Source organism: Micromys minutus (assembly GCF_963924665.1).
Source record: "Micromys minutus genome assembly, chromosome: X".
Taxonomy (NCBI): domain Eukaryota; kingdom Metazoa; phylum Chordata; class Mammalia; order Rodentia; family Muridae; genus Micromys; species Micromys minutus.
Genome location: NC_137970.1, coordinates 2,489,460 through 2,511,361, shown reverse-complemented (window position 1 = coordinate 2,511,361; position 21,902 = coordinate 2,489,460). Strand labels below are relative to the sequence as shown.

General features: G+C 43.5%; 1 protein-coding gene across 1 annotated transcript; it reads left to right on the top strand.

Annotated features, from left to right (window-relative positions):
• Positions 1-2,872: 2,872 nt before the first annotated feature.
• On the top strand, positions 2,873-18,300 carry USP11 (ubiquitin specific peptidase 11). The gene is made up of 21 exons (XM_080909980.1): positions 2,873-3,054; positions 10,047-10,156; positions 10,327-10,457; positions 10,604-10,721; positions 11,072-11,217; positions 11,355-11,416; positions 11,537-11,636; positions 11,958-12,131; positions 12,220-12,378; positions 12,714-12,938; positions 13,060-13,143; positions 13,237-13,331; positions 14,760-14,966; positions 15,755-15,804; positions 15,993-16,286; positions 16,371-16,441; positions 16,695-16,807; positions 17,097-17,246; positions 17,331-17,446; positions 17,624-17,712; positions 17,795-18,300. Exons 1-21 carry the CDS (start codon positions 2,903-2,905, stop codon positions 17,924-17,926), a joined length of 2,778 nt encoding a protein of 925 aa, XP_080766106.1. The 5' UTR covers positions 2,873-2,902; the 3' UTR covers positions 17,927-18,300.
• Positions 18,301-21,902: the final 3,602 nt, after the last annotated feature.

The window sequence follows — 21,902 nt, the reverse complement described above, 5'->3', positions numbered from 1 at the left end:
AGGACAGCTAGAGCTACACAGAGAAACTGTCTTGAAAAACAAAGAGGTGGGGGCACTTGTAATCTCAATACTGGGGAATAGAGTCAGCAGGATCCCAGGAGCTTCTTGGCCAGCCACTGTAAAGAACTGGTGAACACCAAGTTCAGAGAGACCCTGTCTCAAAAAATGAGATGGAGAGCAATTGAAATTGATGTTAACTTCTGTACACAAGAGAGTACACAAAAAAGTGGCACAGCCAGTTAGCCTCAAATGAGAATAGGGACTTAATTTTCTCTTTGCATGAGAGACTTGGCAAACCAAAAAGGGTGGACAGAACCAGGCAAATGCAAGTATTAACAAGCCTAAGTGGCTGTTTATGGAAGTACAGCAGTGGTAACCTAATGAACCTCTTAATCACTGTGTCCTTGTAAACACTTTGAAATCTCAGTGTGAAGCTACAGTGTGTCACAATGATGGCTGTCTAGTCCCAGGGTTGAAAAAGTAGGACAGCCTACTTTTGGCGGTGGCACATGCCTTTAACCCCAGCAATTGGAGGCAGAGGCAGGCAGATATCTGAGTTCAAATGCCTGATCTACAGACTGAGTTCCAGGACAGAGAAGCCCTGTCTAAAAGATAAAAAACAAAACTCTAGGACATTTTCCTATTTCTGTCATTTTTTTCCAGTTTTTTTAATGGATGGGATGTCCACAAATTCCTCAGCAGACTTTCTGTGTCCTATTCTCTGCAGAGATTGACCTGGAAGGTGACGCGAAAGCAGCTTTAGGGATGGGGAGGAGTAGACTGCAATCAAGAGTCAATTCAGATGGCTTTAAAGAGCAGCTCTGCTTGTGCCAAACTCCATTTCTACCCTAGTCCTTTGGGAGTTGAAGGCTCACACAACTAAGTTGTGACTTAGTTGTGTCAGGCTGGAGTTAGATGATAGAATCACTGTCACAAACACTTCACCACTACTGCAAAATCAAACTCCTTATAGAAGCTAACTGAAAATACGGTAAAATAGATCATGTGAAAGGGAAGAAGGCCATTGAACTGTGCAAGCAGACCTGTATGCACAGGGGTCTATATAGGGATAGGGAGGTGTGCCTTAAAGTGTGTTCTTACCTGTGTGTAGTTGGTAATAATGAAGGTAACCACTAAATTAGCCCCAGAGTCATGATTTTGGGGAGTTTGTAGATTGTCAGCAGGTGAGGACAGCCAAAAGAAAAAGGTGGGGAAGTACAGAGAATTAAAGTCATCACTGACCAGTAGAACTGAGAGCCTAAAAGAAAAGGGTAACAACAACATAATGGGATGCTTCTGAACCAGAGAGACTTCACACTTAAGGACATCTGGTAATCTCTGGAGATACACAGCCTTTGTTCTGAGGGTTTTCTGGACATAGAGATCAGGAAACATCTTAATACCCCTGTGTGCTGCTTCTCACAAGAAAAGTTGCAACAGTGCTGAAGTCTGACAGAGCCTGGTACACCTGTAACCTGCATTAGCATTTGGGAGGCTATGGCAGGAGGTTCAAGGCTAAACTGAGCTTCATGTTCAGAAATGAGACTTTATTTCAAAAAACACTAAAAGAAACCCTGACCCATTCAATGGTTCCCACATTTTGCATCAGATTTCCTTTATATTAAAGATTGAGGACACCCAACGAATTTTCGCTTATTCCAAAATACCCTCAGAATAATTCCACTATATATGCATGAAAATAGAGTGAAGATACTGCAGAAATAGTCTTGATTTTGTGAAACCTCCTAAGAAGGTTTCCTGAGCTGATAACATGTGACCACGGGTTGAGGATCTGCCTGGTGTTTAAGGATGCAGCTCTGGACCTAAGTCTGCAGTGTTATCACATCCTAGCTGAGGACAAATGATTTCATTTCTGGCTCTCGCCTTCCTGCGTTGTTACTCATGGGCCAAAACAACAATAAAAAACAGTTATCTGCCACCCAAGGCTACTATTTAAACCCAACAAGTCACTTAAATTGGGCACAGTCACTATTTGTTATGCTTCCAACAAACACATCAGATTTCCCTGGTGAGTAACACTAGTTTAGGAAGCTTGAGTGTTGAACTGCATCCCTATAATCCACCACTTTGGAGGTTGAGGCAGGAGAATCAAGGCAAGTCAGTTGCCAGCCTGGCCTTCATAGAGTTGGAGGAAATTCTGCGCAATTTCACAAAGGCTCTGTCTCAAAGACAGAAAACACACACACAGCCATAGCCTAATTCAAGCTCTCAGGAGGTGGTAAGCTCTATTTGAGTGAAAAACAAAACACACACACACACAAATTGTACTTCAAGTATATTAAATGTTGTTTCCCTGTATGCATATATGTGTACCTTGTGCATTCCCACTTATCTGCTGGAACTGGTGTAATGGATGGTTGTGAGCTACTATGTGAGTGCTGGGAATCGAACCGCTATTTCTCCAAGAGCAACGAGTGCCTTTAACCTCTGAGCCATCTCACTATCCTATACATTTGGTTTTGATGGACGTGAATGGTAATTTTAGTTAGGCTAACAAAACTGCTGCTTTCACAGTAAGGATCTGCAATCAGAGGGATAAAGACTTGCCCTAAGCATTCTTTGTGAGGCCCTAAACACACACATTTGCTCATTTTGGAAACCTCTGGCCTCCACTAGTCATAAGATCTTTTCACCTGATGTTAGAGAATTCTACAAGGCACTAATTGTCTTAGTCCCAAACCTAGAGGGTGAACCCCCGGTATTGGTTACAGAGACCACAGACCACCCAATTTCCGCCAAATTATGACGTTTCCAAGATGGCAGTGGCCCCCTGATTGTTGGGGGGCTCTGCTTCCGTTTCCGGGACAGAATCCGGAAGTGCCAGTTGAGGGTCGTCTTCCTATCCTCAGTTGCGTCGGCAGTTGGAGGAGGGCGGACGGAGATGGCGGCGGTCGCAGCGGACCCAGCTGCAGCTGCTGTCTCGGCCTCTGCTGAGGACAGAAAGACACAGCCCGAAGCAATGCCAGACCTGGATGAACAGTGGCGCCAAATCGGGAATGGGCGAGAGCGTCCACTGCGAGCTGGCGAAAGCTGGTGAGGCTGGGCTTCGATGAAGCCTTGGCCAAGGGGACCGTGGGGGCGTTGTATCGCGGGGTTCTTAGAAATCAAATTCTGAGGAAGAAGCGGTACGAGGCGTTCGGGAAGGGGCTTGGGCCGGCGGGAGAGAGGGGGCGTGGAGGTGCTAAGTGAATGAAATCTCAACCTTTGAGGAAGAGGCGGGGCCCGAGCGGGGGCAGTCAGCCGCCAGAGGACAAAATGGGGTTTGTGGCAGAGGTGGGGCGTGAAGGGAAGAGCCATGGGAGTCAGGGGATTGCATCGTTTGGGGTGGGGGTGAGAAAGGACTGCGTCTCGGAACCTGGAGCCTGGAAAGGAGGTTGGCTCCATACTTAACGCGGGGGCGTGGCGTATGTTACGAAACGTTGCGTCGGTTGCGAGGAACGGCCTACGAGTACTCGAAGCGCCTGTGAACCCGACGAGCTTGGTGGCGTCCGCTGAAGAGCAACTCCATAGCCTATAGCTGTGGGCCGAGGGGCGGAGGAGTGGTTTGGGGAGGGTGCCTGGCTCCTGGGAACAAGGCGAAGGTCTGGGGAGGGGCAAACTGTGGAGGAGGGGCAGTGCCTGAGGCAGAAAATGGCGCCTGCAAAAGAGCAAAGATTGTGACGTGGTATTTTTTTGTTTGTTTTTTGTTTCTGTTTTTTTTTTTGTTGTTTGTTTAATTTCCCCCCTGTAGCTAAGGTCTCCTTCCTAGAACAGGAGAAAGTGCAGGTGGTTTGCAAAAGGTTATTGATTTGGTAATTTTTTCTACGTGATAATATTTTGTAATCAGTAGAAATAGGTATTTAAAAAGAATCCACAGCTTTTTACAAATTGTTTTTGTTAGACCTATTTTTAAGAAATGCGTATCAGTGCCTCTTAAAATTTACTGCTCCCCGGGTTCCTATTTCTCTTTGAGTTGCTTTTTGTTTTTTTAAATTGTGAAAATAGTAAGACCTACAAAGATTATAGTATAAAACATTTTACATAAATTGATGGACATCCTAACTGAAAGAAATGATTTGTGTGCTTCAAAAATGGCAAAGTCGTGAAAGACATATACTGAAGAACTGTTCCAGATTGAAGGAATTAATGCAGTTTAATAAGTCTATGCAACACGTGATCCTCATTGGATCCTAGAACAGGAAAAATAAATTATTTTTAAAAATGAGGGTTCTTTCTCATAATTTATTTCTCTTTTACTGGAAAAAATCGGTGAAATTTGACTAAGGCCAGTATATAAAATATTGGTACTGATAATTTCTTGTTTGTGATAACTGTAATGTGGTTATGAAATAATATACCTTGTTCAGTGAAAAATACATACTGAAAATTTAGGGATAAGGAACCATCGTGTAAACAACTTACCAAATAATTGAAACTATCTTTTGTTAAAATGTACATGAAAGGGAGATTATGGAAGTCATAGGATCATAGGATGCAAAACTTAGTTAGACAAGAGGAAAAAATTCTTGTCCAAAATGGTGACTATAGCTAATGACATTCTATTCCATACATGAAAATTGCTTAATAGATTTTACATGATCTTACCCCCAAAAAACATGTGACGTAATAATTGGTATGTTAAGTGGTTTGATTTAGTGTTTTACAATGTATATATCAAAGCATCATGCTGTATATCTCAATGCATACTTCTTTCTGTCTAGTTTAAGACAAATTAAAATGTCAGAGATGATACAGGGGAAAAATAGAATAAATGGATAAAGTGTGTTAGATTTGGGGAATCAAGGGCATACAGAGAAGTCTTTGTATTATTTTGCCCCTTTTTAGAGACAGGGTCTCTGTTATATAGTCCTGGCTGTCAGGGAAGTCACTATACCAGGCTGGCCTTGAACTCAGAAACTTGGCTGGGATTACAGGCATACTCCACCATGCCTGGTTTTTTGAAACCCATTTTCAGTGAGTTTTCTTCAAGGAAAAATTGCTAAACTTTATATGTGAATTCATCACTCATGTGAAGATCTGGAATATTACCTTAAAAAAATCATATGCTTCTCCCAGATAGAAATTTCCCTCCTTCTTCATAGGAAACTATCACCCTAAATTTTGAATTAAAGGGCTCTTCACGTTTCATTATAATAAACTTCCAATATTCTTATGTGTGTGTATGAACATACATATACTATATATACATACATATGAATATGAATGTGTTTATGAAATAGACCATATCCATACTGTGAGCCCTTGTACTATTTACATTGTAAATAGTATCTGTATAATGTAATTTGAGACATTAACCTTGATCTGTTGGTTATTATAGCTCTGTCTGCTAGATTTCTCAAATGTTAAGACGCTGTTTTTTCTTAAGCAGTAATTTTTAAATACATATTTAAATTTTTATTTATATGTTATGTATATGTGTTCCTCAGTATGTCCAACAGCTTCCTGTCTCATACAGTATAAATGGTAAAATCCTGAGTGACCTGCAAGGCTTTTGGAGGCTGGTACTCTTTCTCCATTCTAACATTTCTCTAATCTGATTATCAGCCCATGAGCCCCATTCTCTCTCCATCAGGGACATCCACATTAGACTGTTGCTGGCCTTTACATTTTAGGGCCTTTTCCAGGTTTTCCCACTTCACAGAGTACCTAAACAACACTGCCAGTGAAATGTATATGCATTACTGGAGAGACAAATTACAGTTCCAAAACTAGAGGCTAAGGTGCTATCTTTCTACCATTATCTCATAGTTCTCCATCCTGAAAACAGTGGTCAGCTGCTTTTGTAACATTCGGAGATGTCCAGACAGTTCTCAAAGCTTTTGCTCTTAACTATCTTGACAAAGTCATGATTGTGCTATTGGTAGATAACATAATCATGTCATACTTACCAATAGCCTTTTAAATTAGCCTGCCAGGAGAGGATCTTTGGGGTGAGGAAAATGTTTTGGAAATAAGTAGAGGTGGTGGGTACACAACATTGTGAATGTACTAAATGTTAATGAATTGTTCGCTTTAAAATGGGTTAATTTTATGTTAACTTCACCTCATTAAAAAAAATTACCACACCAGTGTTGGTTGAGTATTAAAGCCAATTTGTTTCTCCTGCTGGAATTGTTATGAAGCATTTTGCCAAGCTCCACTTTTTGATGCTTATCTAAATTAGGTAAGAGCAAAGTATCTAAGAGTTCTATATGGGTTTGTGTCATAGTTGAGAAATGTACATTTATAAAGCATTTGAATTCAGGGACTAGCTTTCATATCATACATTTGTCAGTATGTATTATCTGCACCTCCCATCCTTAGATTTAAACAATTCCAGTTAATTCAGTCATCTTTACTGATTAAATTTCATGGATGCATTTATTTGGAGGTGGGGTGGGGTACACCATGTGCTGGAGGAGGCCAGAAAACTACTTGTAGGAGTCAGTTCCCTTCTCCTTTGTATTTTCTGGGGGATCAAATTCAGGTCAGCAGGTTTATCATCTGACTTTACTATACCATCTTACCCACCTCTACCCTATTTTTCAATTACAGGAATTTTCATTGAACCTAGAACTCTGCTTTAGAACAGCCAGCAAACCTCTGGGATTTTTCTCCATGACCTCAAGTCTTGAGATATCACCATACCAAACTTAGATTTGTTCAAGACAGCGAGTCCCTGTGTAACTTTGACTGTCCTGGAACTCAATATACACACCAGGCTGGCCTTAAACTGGAAACCTCTGCCTCTGGCTCCCAAGTGCTGGGGCTAACAGTGTGCACCATCATCTGACTCATGGCAGACTTTTTGCTCAGCTGTTTTGTAGTTACCAAGGTCCAAACACAGCCAGCACTTTACCCAGCTCCTAAAGAGCTTGTTTTGAGACCACATTCCAATCTCTAAAAAGATAAGAGTTCTTTTATTAGTTCTTGGTGACAATGAATTGTCTACATATTTAAATCAAGGAAAGTTGAGAGGCTGGTTACATCCGTACAGGGTACCGACAACTTCCTAACTGTAAACAACTGTGGAGTTCTTACGAAGGTTGGCTAGGTTCAGAGAGGTGTAAGAACAGGATATGGAGAGAAACCAGTATCATAGGACCTTAAAGAGTGTTGGTGAAAGATATTTACAGTACCATATTCTGTACAACTAACTGAAGAAAATAAGCATTTATTTTTGTTCTTTAAGGTCTCACACTGTTAACCCAGGCTGGCCACAGACTTGTGAGAGTTCTAGCCTCTAAAGTGTATTTTTTTGATTTCTCACTCAAAAATATTCTAACAGGAAGAACTGGGCATGGTAACACATATCTCAGCCCCTTAATCCCAACACTAGGGAGGTAGTGCCATGGGATCAGAAAGCCAAGGCCAATATAGGCTACTTGAGAACTTGTTTCAAAACAAGATGGAAAAGTGAAAGCTATTATACAAGTTTCTCAGGTGTGGTAGCACATGCTTTAATGGCTGCACTCTGGAGGCAAAGGAAGACCTGGTTGTCTGCACAGTGAGTTCTAGGCTATACACTGAGTCCCTGTTTAAAAAAGCCGGGGACTTTTAGATATATATGATTATTCCTGTTGCCCTTTTATGGGAGGAAAAACAATCTGTTATCTCCCAGAGACAATTATGGCATTTTTGCAGTGTTATTGTCTTAAGTTTGGAAAGACAGATCAACAGGACTTAGATGTGGGCATGGTGGCTCATTTGTCTGATTTCAGCATTCAAGAGACACACGGGAGGATTACTGCAAGTTTGAGGCCAGCCTGGGAAGAATATTTAGAAAACCAGATAAGCATGGTAACACATCGGAAGTCTTAGCACTTGGGAAGCTAAAGCAGGACAATAGTGAGTTTGAGGCTATCCAGGGGAATATGAGTCCTAATTTAACCTGAGCTACCCAGTGAAACCCTGTCTCAAAAGGAAAATGTCACAAGCAAGACAAAAAGTTTTATAAGAACATAGTGGTAAAGATTGTTAGGTTCTTATGGTCATCTTTCTATAGTTTGAGAACAGCCTGGGCTACATAAGACTTTGTCTCGACAACAAAAAAAGTTGAATTGAGTATGTAGCCAGACATTCATGATGTATCCTTTTAACCCTGGAACTCTGGAGGCAAAGGCAGGTGAGTTCTAGGCCAGCCTGGGCTACATAATGAGTTCTAGGACAGCCAGGACCTACATAGTGGGACCCTGTCTCAAACAAAAGACAGTATGTAAAAAGAGGGACTGGATTAATAACTCAGCAGTTAAGAGTATGTACTGCTTCCAGAGGCCCTGAGTTTGGTTCCCAACACCCACATTGGATGGCTGACAAACACCTGGAACTCCAGCCCCAGGAATCTCATGCCTTCTGGCCTCTAAGGGCCTTTGCAATTACATGTGCATGCTTACAGACAGGTACACACACATTAAAAGTATAAAAGAGAAAGCACTAAGAATTGACAATAATTTGGTAACAAAACACAAGTGACTATAGTAATTTTATACCAAAGAGTCAAATCCTAATCATCTTTATGTGTATTGACCACAGGATAATGGGCAGTAAAGAACCCCCTAGTATGCCTTTAAGTGTATTTAAACTTATTTAAATAAATTTGATAGAGTAATGTTATTTAGCACCTATAAGTATTTGTTTAATTGTACATGATGGTGGGGATATGAATAATGAAAGAATTCAAGGGAGAAAAAGGCACAAGAAGAGTGTATTATGCAAGAGATGGCTTTTGTTGAAGCAGGGATGTTCTGCCAGGCAGTTAAGCAATGTTTCAATGATGTAGTGCCCTGAACATTTGTAATTGGGCCTTATGGTTGGTAGCTAACTCTTTCCGACCAGGTAACAGTCATCACTGGCGCCTTGCTTTGAGAAGCCCATCCTACCCTGAGTCAGTACTGCCTTGTTCTGAGGCTGTTCCAGAGTGGTATCTGCATTTATTTCCCCCTTTGTATGAGATTAAGTCTCTAGACCTGGCTGGGCTCACATTCAAAGTAATTTTCCTGCCTCCCAAGTGCTGTGGTATCTGGTGTGTGTGTGTGTGTGTGTGTGTGTGTGTGTGAGAGAGAGAGAGAGAGAGAGAGAGAGAGAGAGAGAGAGAGAGAGAGAGAGAGAGAGTGAGAGTGCGTGCTTGGGAAGCAGAGGCAAAACAGATCTCTGAGTTTGAGGCCAGAGAGAGAGAGAGAGAGAGAGAGAGAGAGAGAGAGAGTGAGAGTGCGTGCTTGGGAAGCAGAGGCAAAACAGATCTCTGAGTTTGAGGCCAGCCTGGTCTACAGAGCAAGTTCCAGGACAGCCAAGGCTGTTACAGAGAAATCCCGTCTTAAAAAAACAAAACAAACATACCAGAAAACTAATAAAATATTTTTAATTGGGCAGTGCCTCCCTTTGCATTGAAAATACTATTAAGTATAAATTAGCTTTATTAAGTGAACTTCATAAACTGTCAAGGGCACTAAAGCTGGAAGGAGGAATGGCAGTGCAGGAGTTGATAGGTTGAATGTATGGCATAAGCTCCTAGATGGGAATGTTTATTTTCCTGGAGTAAGTGATATGCTAGGGTTTGGGAGTAGGGAGGGCAGTGTACAGACAAAAACCCAAACAAACACATACAGAAATACAAAACCAAGTGTGCTTTATGGCTATAATTCTAGCATGGAGGCTGAGGCAACCAGTTCACTGCCAGCCAGAACTATAGTTAAACTCTGTCTCTTTTTTTTAAGAGACCCTGAACCAAACTCACAGCACACCTTTTAACCCCAACATTCAAGAGGCTGGAGTAGAAGGAACCAGAGACTTGAGGCCAGCTTGGGTTACATATGTAGTATGTTGCAGGCCTGACTGAATGGTATAAGACTTCATTTTAAAAAAACGGGGATGAATGAAGAAAAAATGAGCATTTCACAGAATAAATTTTGCTTTTACTTATATTTACATAGTGCTGAAATGTTTCTGCTTAAATTACAGTGGATTAATATTAACTGCAAGTGATGAAAAGTTCTGTAGCTAGCCCCTGAATAATCATATGACACCCTTGTTGTCTGTCTGGGTTCCAGGTTCCTTGTGGAGAAACACTGGTATAAACAGTGGGAGGTGTACGTGAAGGGAGGGGATCAAGAAGCTAGCACCTTTCCTGGCTGTATCAACAATGCTGGGCTCTTTGAAGGTACCAAGCTGCTGCCTTATTAACCTTGCCCTGGACTTCCTGATCCCTTTTGTTCCAACAGGGGGGCCATATTCCCATTCTCTATGCCTGGTCGTTGGTAGGGTGACCAGAATTAACAGTTCCTTTCTTAATTCATGGTTTGCCTCATTCATGCCCCCCTCCGTCTGCAGATCAGATAAGCTGGCACCTCAGGGAGAGACTGGTAGAAGGAGATGATTATGTGCTGCTCCCAGCGCCTGCTTGGAACTACCTGGTCAGCTGGTATGGGTTAAAGGATGGCCAGCCACCTATTGAGCGCAAGGTATATGAGTGGGGTATTAGATTTTTCTGGGAAGTCGGGGAGGAGGAAGGCCATATAGGCTAAGGGTAGGTCCAGAGTTGTGAATACCTGTATTCCTTTGTCAGTTAGGTGGGTGTTTGAGTATTGGTGCTCCTCTGCCTTCACAGGTCACAGAACTTCCTGGCCTTCGGAAGGTGGAAGTGTACCCAATAGAGCTGCTGCTTGTTCAGCACAGTGATATGGAGACAGCTCTCACCATTCAGTTTAGCTGTACTGACTCTGTGGGTAAGTCTCAGTGTGTGGGATAAATTCCTGTTCCTAGTCATGGCCCATATCTCAGTGATCTGACATTGTACGGGGATCATCTTACAACCTCCTGAGAATGCCAAGTTGAGCACAGACACTGGGTGTCTACTGGAGTCTTAAAAATGAGCTATATTCCAGTTGCTTAGGTGGAAGATAGTGTTTGTTTATTAGGAATGTCTCAGATTCTGTGTTTCTAAGTGTGAAGAATGATCTGAGGACACAAGGTATTGGCCAAGTAAGCAAAGTCTGTGAGAATGAGTTAACGCTATCACATGAGTGAATATTCTGGGGTCCCAGAAGATATGGTTATGTTCTATCGCCCTCCACAGACCTAGTCTTGCAAACAGCTCGGGAGCAGTTTCTGGTCGAGCCTCAGGAAGATACACGCCTGTGGACCAAGAACTCAGAGGGGTCTTTGGATCGACTGTACAACACACAGATTACACTGCTTGATGCCTGCCTTGAGACTGGGCAGGTAACAGTGGGGAGGATTCCTCTGTGCTGGTAGCCAGGTGGATGGATTCCTGGCACTAGTCAGACCAGGGAAGGGCAGGGTACCCTTGAGGCCTTCCATTAATACATTCCTTTTTCCTTTCTCTACCTTATACCCAGTTGGTCATCATGGAGACCCGAAACAAAGATGGCACTTGGCCCAGCGCTCAGCTGTGTGGCATGTGAGCCCTTGGGGTGTCATGCAGAGTGGGGACACCCCAGAGTAGGCAGACAGAACCTATGAGTACAGAGCACCCACCTGTAATAGGCCTTAGCTCATAGGGTTTCTTATCCAACCCCAGGAACAACATACCGGACGAGGATGAGGACTTCCAGGGTCAACCGGGCATCTGTGGCCTTACCAATCTGGGCAACACGTGCTTCATGAACTCGGCCCTACAGGTTGGGTTATTAGGTCTATGTCTGGCAAGCTATAGTGGTTAGGTATTGGGAACAGAGCTAGGGGGGTGGAAAGATTACAAGGGATCAGGTGCAAAGCCAAGGCTCTATGAATCTGATCTCGTGTGACCACATTTGCTCCCCATTCTTCCTTCTTTCCTTTGATGCTACCATTTTCCTCCTCCAGAGATACTGATATTTTCCCTGATACTGCATTCACAATGCCAACCCCTTACCCTTCTCTTTCTCCCTTCTTCCTTTTCTGTTCTCACCTATGCTACTTCACCGCCCCTCTACCTGTTCCACTGGACCCTGCTACCACAGTGCCTCAGCAATGTGCCACAGCTTACGGAGTACTTTCTCAACAACCGCTACCTAGAGGAGCTCAACTTCCGGAACCCTCTGGGCATGAAGGGTGAGCTTGCTGAGGCCTATGCAGATCTGGTAAAGCAGACTTGGTCTGGTTACCACCGCTCCATTGTGCCGAATGTGTTCAAGGTGTGTCTCAACCCCATGGGCTCCCTCCACCATCCTTTCTCTTGCTTCCCTTGTCTCATGTTCACTCTCTCATCTACTGTCTCCTCAGAACAAGGTTGGCCATTTTGCATCCCAGTTTCTGGGCTACCAGCAGCATGACTCACAGGAATTACTGTCATTCCTCCTGGATGGGTTACATGAGGACCTCAATCGAGTGAAAAAGAAAGAATATGTTGAGCTATGCAATGGTGCTGGGCGGCCTGATCTGGTAGGCTACCCATTAAAGCTCCATGGCCACTGCCTTAGGAAGTCTCTGGTTTTCCCAGTCTAACACCTTACCATTTTCTCAGTTCCCCTAAATTGACCTTCACCTCAACCTCAGTCGTAGCACTGTATCTGTCCCCATACCTATCTTAGAGTTAACCCCAGTCACACTCCTGTCCTTTATGCAAAATGCCAGCTCTGACAGGAAACATGGGTTCCAGATAGACCTAGCTGTAACCCTGCCACTAGGCTTCAATGGAGTCCTTTACCTCAAACCCCAATAAATTCATCCCCAAACCTTTCCCTCTGCCCCTAACCCACCGTGACGCCTGTCAACAGGAAGTGGCTCAGGAAGCCTGGCAGAACCACAAACGGCGAAATGATTCTGTGATTGTGGACACTTTCCATGGCCTTTTCAAGTCCACACTGGTGTGTCCTGATTGTGGCAATGTTTCTGTGACCTTCGACCCCTTCTGCTACCTCAGCGTTCCACTGCCTGTCTGCTCCAGGAGGGTCTTGGAGGTCTTCTTTGTTCCCATGGATCCCCGCCGCAAGCCAGAACAGGTAGGGTTATGGGAACACAATGAGAGACATGCGATCAGAATTTGAATACTTTGCTCAAGCTTTTCTACGTTAACCTATTATACGCTCCTTTGATCTTCTGTGAATGTTATTTCTCCCTCAGCACCGGGTTGTAGTCCCCAAGAAGGGCAATATCTCAGATCTGTGTGTGGCTCTGTCTACACATACAAGTGTTGCACCAGACAAGGTGAGACTTTGCAGAGGGAGGCTGGGTAGGTAGGGTTTAAAGGAAAAAGAACCTTGTACACTGACTGTCCTTATGTCCCTGTCCTATTCCCAGATGATAGTAGCTGATGTTTTCAGTCACCGGTTCTATAAGCTCTACCAGCTGGAGGATCCTCTGAGTGGCATCTTGGATCGTGATGATATCTTTGTGTGAGTGAGAAAACCAATGGGAATGGATAGAGGACGCTCCTCTGACCTTTTGTTTTGCCATACTGGGGATAGAACCCAGAATGCATAAGCATATTAGACAAATACTCTTTTTGTAAAATTATTTAATGTATGAGTGCTCTGCTTCATAGGCATCAGATCTCATTACAGATGGTCGTGAGCCACCATGTGGTTGCTGGGAATTGAACTCAGGACCTCAGGAAGAGCAGTCAGTGCTCTTAACCACTGAGCCATCTCTCCAACCCTAGACAAGTACTCTTAACACTGAGCTTTACTTACAGTTCAACACATATACTCATAAGTATATATACTGTATAATATATTCATAAGTATAGAAAAAACATGAATATATAAGTATATGTAATATTTGTATCTATCTATATAATATATCTGTATCATATATATGAGAGATCTATATAATACATACACACACACACACACACACATATATATATATATATATGAGAGAGAGAGAGAGAGAGACAGACAGACAGTCTCTCTGTGTAGCCCTGGTTGTCTTCAAACTTAGAGATTCACCTTGCCTCTCCCTCCCAGGTGCTGGGATTAAATGTGTAAGCCACTGTGTCCAACAGTATGCTCTGATAAAAATGTATTCATTATTTATTTGGAGCCCAAGCTTCCTGCATATCGGGCAAATGCCCTACCATGGAACTATGCCCTGCTTCCCACAACAGTTTTTTAATTTGGGACAACTAAAAATGGTGTGTGTGTGAGTAGAAATTTTCTTTGCAAACAAGTGTTTTCCACAGGAAAAATGTTTCAATTCTTGTTTTTGTTACCTCCCCTCAGCCTTCCCCTGTCACCAAGGCTCTTCCTCAAACGACATATAAACAAAGTGCTATGGAAGTTATCTGATAGTTTATAAAATACCAAATCCTTCATGGATTTTCAAACCCATTAAAATATTTTGGGACAAGGGTAGACAGACTGGCTAGCTACTCTTCCAGAGGATACAGGTTCAATTCCCAGCACCCACATGGAGGCTCACAACTATCTGTAACTTCAGCCCCAGAGCATCTAGATGACTTCTTTTGGCCTTTTTACAGTCCCCAGGCACACACGTGGTACACAGAATATATACAGGCAAAATATCCATACACATAGAATAATGATAAAATATTTGGGGGAGGCAGGTAAGATGGCTCAGTAGGTAAAAACACTTGCACAAACGCAGACTGAATCCGTGACTTCTGAAAGGTGTGTTCTGACACCCACATGTGTATCATAGTATGTGTGTACCCATACAGATACACACATACACTAATAATTACAAAGAAAAATAACTCACATTGTTTGAACTGAGATGAATGTATGGAACAACTGAGGGTTAATCTTTCTTGGGATGCCTCAGTCAAGAACAAACTAACTACTCCCCTCACACACACACAGGTATGAGGTGACTGGTCGGATTGAGCCTGTTGAGGGTTCAAGAGATGATATTGTGGTTCCTGTTTACCTTCGGGAGCGCACCCCATCTAGAGACTACAACAATTCCTACTATGGTCTGATACTTTTTGGGCACCCTCTCCTCGTGTCAGTGCCCCGGGACCGGTTCTCCTGGGAGGGCCTATATAACATCTTGATGTACCGGCTTTCGTAAGTACCATTTTCCTAGGGTTGGGGGAAGTGGATTTGAGGGAGAGAACCAAGGTCAGACTTGGGTTCTGAGTTGCTGTTTTGCATATCCAAAGGATAGTTCAAATTGAACATGACAGTATACTTTGCAGGGCTTTTTCTTTTTCTAGACCTCTGGCTTCTCTAGTGCATCTCTTTGGTCCTGGGAATACAGAGGTAAATGAGAAAAAGTAGAGACAACTTCATTTTGGATGTAATTGTCTCTACAGAGAGACTTGGATGTAGCTTTATCCTAAAGTCCCTACTATGGAAGGCAAGCAAAGCTACCTTATGTGGATTAATTCTTCATTCTAATTCAAAAGGTTTCTCTGACATTAATTCATAACTGATTATATATCTGCTTACCAGTGGCTTCAGAGTGCAGGCCACTACTGGTGTTTTCATGCATTGCTGCTTCACTACGTTCCAGGTTCATGATTAAGAACTGCTAGGTGTGGTGGTCCATGCCTAGAATCCCAGCTTCTTGGGCAGCTGTAGCAGAAGAAGCCACATATGACCAGCTTGAGTAACCTAACAACACTGTCTCAAACTAAAAAATAAAAATTTCAAAAGAGTATTGGGAATGTAGCTCAGAGATAAAGCATCCACATGGCATTTTAAAAGACAGACAGACAGACAGAGAAGGGGGTAGGGAGAGAGATTACATGTTTGTGTTTACCACTAACGTCTCCATCATACCCAAGATAAACCTGGGGATGCCCCTCTATTCCTGTGCCCCTACCTTGGGAGTCTTCTCTGCTCTATTACAGACGGTATGTGACCAAACCCACCTCGGATGAGGATGATGGGGATGAGAAAGGTGAGTTCCCAAGAAAGTCAAAAGGAAGAGATGCCAAATAAGGATGAGTGTATCTTAGCGGGATGAAGGGCTGAGGAGCAGCCCTTTTGGGGATATCCATGGCACATACAGGGTTCCTCTGGATATGTGTTGAAGCCCAGTTTCCTGGAGTACCCACATTTTGATCTCTGATATCCTCCCCATCCTAGGTGATGAGGAGGAGGAGGAAGAGGAGGAGGAGGAGGATGTCGAAGATGACAGCAGCAGTGAAGAAGAAAAGGAAGAAATGCCTGGGCCTGCTGTTAATGATGGTACCCAAGAATCAGAGCAGGATCAGGCTGGGACCAGCTCTGGTGTCACTGAAAGATGCCCATTCCTCTTAGACAACAGCCTCCACACATCGCAGTGGCCCCCAAGGCGACGACGAAAGCAGTTGTTTACTCTACAGACGGTGAACTCCAATGGAACCAGTGACCGGACCACCTCCCCTGAAGAAGTCCAAAGTATGTCACCTGGATAGGGTTACAGATAGCAGTAGGAAGGATGTCCTAGCAACAGGAGCATAACCGTCTCCTCTGTACCCCTAGGCCAGCCATATATTGCCATGGATTGGGAACCAGAGATGAAGAGGCGTTATTATGATGAAGTGGAGGCTGAGGTAAATGGAAATGGGACCCAAGGGATGGGAGACCCTTGTAGCTCACAGTGCAACCCTTTATACATCCTCCCTAACCCCAGCTAGGAATAGAGCCAAGAGATCCAGGCCCAGGACTGGCCTGGCCTTGGCAGCTACACACGTCTGGGAGCACCATGGTCTCAGGTTCTGACTCACTTGGTCTGTGATTGCACTTGCCCTATCTTTCTCTTCCTTCCTCATGTCTGCTCCTCTGGACACTAACTCCCCTCTGCAGGGCTATGTGAAGCATGACTGTGTGGGATACATGCTGAAGAAAAACCCAGTGCAGCTGAAGGAGTGCATTAAACTCTTCACCACTGTGGAAACCCTTGAGAAGGAGAACCCCTGGTGAGAGCCTACATTCAGGAGAGATTTCATGAGTGCTACCAGCTACATCCTTTAACAGAAGTACTCATAAACAGGAACAAATAAGGGTACCAGACATACCAAAAGTCAGAGCATCCTTTACGAAATGAAAACAAGTAGTACATGCCTGCAGACTTTTAGTGAAGCTGTCTGGGAAGGAGGGGAACGAATGAAAATGAATCTTTGTAGGCTGGATGGTGTGTGTGAGGAACACACAAGGTGTGAGGCAGCTGCTCGGAGTGTCCATTCCTGACCTGGGTTCTGTCTGTAGGTACTGTTCGTCCTGCAAGCAGCACCAGCTGGCCACCAAGAAACTAGACCTCTGGATGCTACCTGAAGTTCTCATTATCCATCTGAAGCGTTTTTCATTTTCCAAATTTTCCCGGGAGAAGCTGGACACCCTGGTGCAGTTTCCTATCCGGTCAGGAGCTTTGCAGAGAAAGGCTGTGGGAGATGGGAAGGTATAGGTGGAGCCCGCCAGTATTTACTGTCTTCTCACCCACAGGGATCTGGATTTCTCTGAGTTTGTCATCAAACCAAAGAATGAGTCTGCTCCAGACATGTACAAATACGATCTCATCGCAGTTTCCAACCATTATGGTGGCATGCGTGATGGACACTGTATGTACCAGGCGGTGGGCAGGGGCATGCTCTGGTGCTGGTGGGGTCTAAACTAGGGGTAAGGATATACTCAGTAAATGACTAGGTATATGGGTCAGAGATGAAAGTCAGGAGGAGCATAATTTAGATACTCTAGAGAACCAAGAGGGTGCTGAGAATGGTCTCCGTTTATTTCAGATACAACATTTGCCTGCAACAAGGACAGTGGCCAGTGGCACTACTTTGATGACAATAGTGTCTCACCTGTCAATGAGAATCAGATTGAGGTATAGCTTCTTTACCTCTTCTTGCCCCCTTTTCGGTCATCCCCTTCTGACTTCCAAACTGACCCATATCCTCTCTCTGCAGTCCAAGGCAGCCTATGTCTTGTTCTATCAACGCCAAGATGTGAGTCGACGCCAGTCCCAGACCGGTTCGTCTGATACCCCTGCCTCTCCTGCCAGTTCTACACCCAACTCTGACATCATGGATGTCAACTAAGGAGCCCTGGAACCTATTGTGAAGAAGGAAGCCCCCTTTGCCACTCTCTCCTGTCTACTCCCTCTCTTACCTGTGTTTATCGCTCCCCAGACATTGCAGGCTTAGTCTGTGGCTACTGTTCTCTTGTGCCGCTGTATAACTCTCTCAGAAAGAAGAGGCCCTGTGCCCCTGGCAGTGTGCTCCTGCCTGTGTGTGCCCGTACAGCAGTGACTCCCCCTTCTAGTCTTATTTATGCTCTCCTTCCCTCTTTTCCTCATGCCAAAGTGTTCTTAGTGGCTGATACTGGGGGTTCACATGAACACAGAGTGTATTTTCTTAGTGAGGCTATACCTTCTTCTCTGTGTTAAGTATACATAAAAAGACCTAGGCTCTCATGTCCGGCAGTGTGCTTTCTTTCTTTCTGTGTACTGACTACGCACTCGTCATAGGTCTTTGTTCTGTGTAGTTACTGAAGGTTAAGTGTGGTATATGGTTGATGCTGTTCTGAGTGGGTTTGTTGGTTTTGAGATGATATGTCTGTGTAGCCCTGGGTGTCCTGGAACACACTGTGTGGACCAGGCTGTCCTTTAGCTCAGAAACTGGGCCTCTGCTTCCTAAGTGCTGGCATTAAAGGTATGGCCATGATACCTAGCAGTTTTGAGGATTTATTAATCACCAAAGCAACAGGTGCGGTCTTTCAAAAGCTTTTAAAATACTTGCTGTAAGGACGATGTAGATCAGGCTGGCCTTGAATTTGCATCAGTTTCCCTGTCTCCTGAACCCTGGGATTAAAAGCATACACTACCTCCTGGCTTCAGATCATTTTACAAATAGCAACTCTGCCTTCACAGTGAACCTTTGCTAGAGTTGTCATCTCTAGTTTCAAATGGGGAAACAGGCACGGAAGTGAAGAATGGCTTTGGTCCTGTCAGCTTATCGGTATATCTGTATATTAGTCTGCATTCTTGAGCTGAAGATCTTTTGAGGGACCTGAGATGCACTATAGGTAATAAACCAAGGGCACACATGAAAGAGACAGGCATACTTATAGGCAAACATTGTTTGGGGGCATAAAGATACTTGCCAGACCAACACTCAGATTCTGCTACTACCCTCTGAGAATACTGTCCTCAGTACTCTGAAGCTGTACGTGGGCCAGACGGGCCATCTATTTCTATTGTCTCTGGGCTGGGTCCTCTGTTCCACCAGGACCACAATTCTCACCAAGAACTTGTTCTTCTATCTCTTCAGAGAAAAACAAGGTAGGATCATCTGCCAGAGAGCACTACTGAGCAGCCAAAAGATGCCATGTGTAGTCCTTCATATCATGTAAGGGCTCTTATTCCATTACATACATCATACAAGTTGATGACATTGCTTAAATAACTGGATATTGGTGAATGACTTCATCCCTTACCCTTCTGCCCTACCCGAGAGGTAGGAGCTGAAAGTTTGCGTTTTTAGAGGTAGGTATTGAGACAATCTCATATATCCAAGGTTAACTTCAAATTCATTAAGTAGTCAAGGATGACTTTGAACTGTTCTTCCTGCTGGGATTGTGGCCATGTACCACCATGCTAGTCCTAAAGTTCCAGTTTTCTAACCACTAGGTTATTTTCTACAGCAATGAACCCCTATCCTGAAGCCATCTAGGAATTTACCAAAGGTCACCTCATTACTATAAATTCAAGTATGGTTGACAGGGCATTTTACGGACAATGGGGTCCATCCACTCCATCACTAAGGGAAGAAAAGAAAGGAATAAAATGTCTACGTTGGGCATGGCAGCATATACCCAGAATCCCAGAGTTTTAGCTCTATGCCAGGAGCAAAGATCAAGAATAGTATATCACATCTTGTTTATATTATTGCATAATAGTGTTCTCTGCTAATTAATATCTTTATTGTAAATCAGGTGATTGTTGATCTTTAAATTTATTTTGTGTGTATATGTAGAGGGGAATGTGTGGGCCATGGCACATAGGTGGAAGTCAGAGGATAATGCTTAGGAATCAATACTCTTCCATGTGGGTCCCAGGGATTGGATTCAGCTATCGATCTTGATGTGAGTTTATCTGCCTAGCTGTATCAGTTGACTGTGGTGGTTTTGTTGTTGTTACTGTTGTTTGTTTTTGTGTTTTGTGGGGGTTTTTTGTTTTTGTTTTTTTTTTTTTTTTTGAGAAAGAATCTCACATCAAGGCTAGTTTTGATCTTATGTGTAGTAGAGAATGGCCTTAGACTTTTTACCTGTGTAGTTAGGTTTCAGTGGTGGTGGTGACATGTTTTATCTTTGCTATGTAGAGAACATCTCTCTTAGAGCCCTGGCTGTCCTGGAACTCTCTGAGGCATGCACCACTATGATAAGCTAAAATTTTACTTTTACCTCCCAAATACAGAGATTACCATGTCTGCTCTGATTTTTGTTTTGCTTTGTTTTTGAAAAGGGATCAAATATAGCTCAGGCTGTCTTAGAGGTCACTGTGTAGCTGAGGTTAATGTTGAATGTTGATCCTCAGGCCTCAACCTCTCAAATGCTACGATTACAAGTGTGTGGCACCATGCCTGGCTTGAGTTGATTCTTGTATATAGTGTGAAACAAGTCTACAGCATTTTCCTGCGTATGTCTATCCACTTTTCCAGCAACTTTTATTGCCTTTCCCTTGCCTGCTCTTGGATGTTTGTCTGTAAGGATAAGACTTCTTCCAGGCTCTCGTTCTTCTTCTAGCAGTTGCCTGTGCTACTCTCTTTGATATCCTGTGCAATTTTGAGATATGGCAGTGTAGTGCCTTCACCTTTCTTTTTTTTCCTAAGGGTTATTTGGCCACTCAGTCTTGTGGCTCCATATGAATTTTAAGGTTGTTTTGTCATTTGTGTGAAGAATACCATTGGGGTTCCCATAAGGACTCCGTTGAATGTGCAGGTCTTCAGAATTATATTTTCTTTGAAATAGTATAATTTTTTTTCAGGTATTGCTATTAAGATTTGTTTAGTGGGCCCAAAAAGTGTTTGGCTTGGCAGCAAGGTGATTGTAATAATGATAAATGTGTCCTGTTTGACTGGTGCAATCAGTACTACTACCCACACTGTGCAAGCACTGAGCTTCTAGGTGAAGCCTGCCATGTGAGACAGGTAGAAGGCTTCACCCCTGTCATACCAGTACTCAGAAGGCTAAGGCAGGAAGGAGCCTTATGGTCTCAAATTCAAGACCATTCTGTCTGAGAAAGGGAGTTTTAGTAAAGCCAGGGTATGTAGACAGACCCTGTCTCAGGGCAGGAGAGATAGTTCAGTAGCTAAGAGACCATGTACTGCTCTTCCAGGTCATCAGAGTTCAGTTCATTGAACCCATCCATGTCAGGCAGTTCACAATCACCTGTGACTCCGGGTCCCGGGAAATCGGAATGTCTCTGGCCTCTGCGCACACACACTTAAGAATAGTAGAAACAAAATTAGGTCCAGAAGTTGTGGCACACACATTTAACACAGCACTTAAGAGGCAGAGGCAGGCAGATCTAAGTGAGTTTGAGGCCAGCCTGGTCTACAGAGTGAGTACCAGCCCATATTCATCATATTCATTCATACATACATACATACATACATACATACATACATGCATACATATATACACGTGTGTGTGTGTGTGTGTGTGTGTGTGTGTGTGTGTGTGTGTGTGTGTGTATCTTACTTTAGGTTACTTTGGTGGTATTGGGGGGGTGATTCTAAGATAGGGCTTCTCTCTGTGTGGTCCTGGCTGTCCTGAAACTCATTATGTAGTTTCTTGAACTCAGAGATCCAGCTGCCTTTGCCTCCATAATGCTGAGATTGAAGGCATACGCCACCATGTCTGGCTCAGTTTACTCCTTTTTAACAAGTCAGAATTTTTAAATTTCATTTTTAGTTTTTTGAGATAGAAACTTTATGTAGCTCTGGCTGACCTGGTACTCATTATGTGGTTTATACTAGCCTTGATTTCCTGGCAGTCCTCCTAACTTGATCTCCC

Bases quoted from the DNA above. Each gene is read 5' to 3' on its own strand.
- USP11 (XM_080909980.1), top strand. From the start codon at position 2,903: ATGGCGGCGGTCGCAGCGGACCCAGCTGCAGCTGCTGTCTCGGCCTCT. The intron at 12,132-12,219 runs GTGTGTCTCAAC...CTGTCTCCTCAG, and splicing joins TTGTGCCGAATGTGTTCAAG to AACAAGGTTGGCCATTTTGC. The intron at 17,713-17,794 runs GTATAGCTTCTT...CTCTCTCTGCAG, and splicing joins TCAATGAGAATCAGATTGAG to TCCAAGGCAGCCTATGTCTT.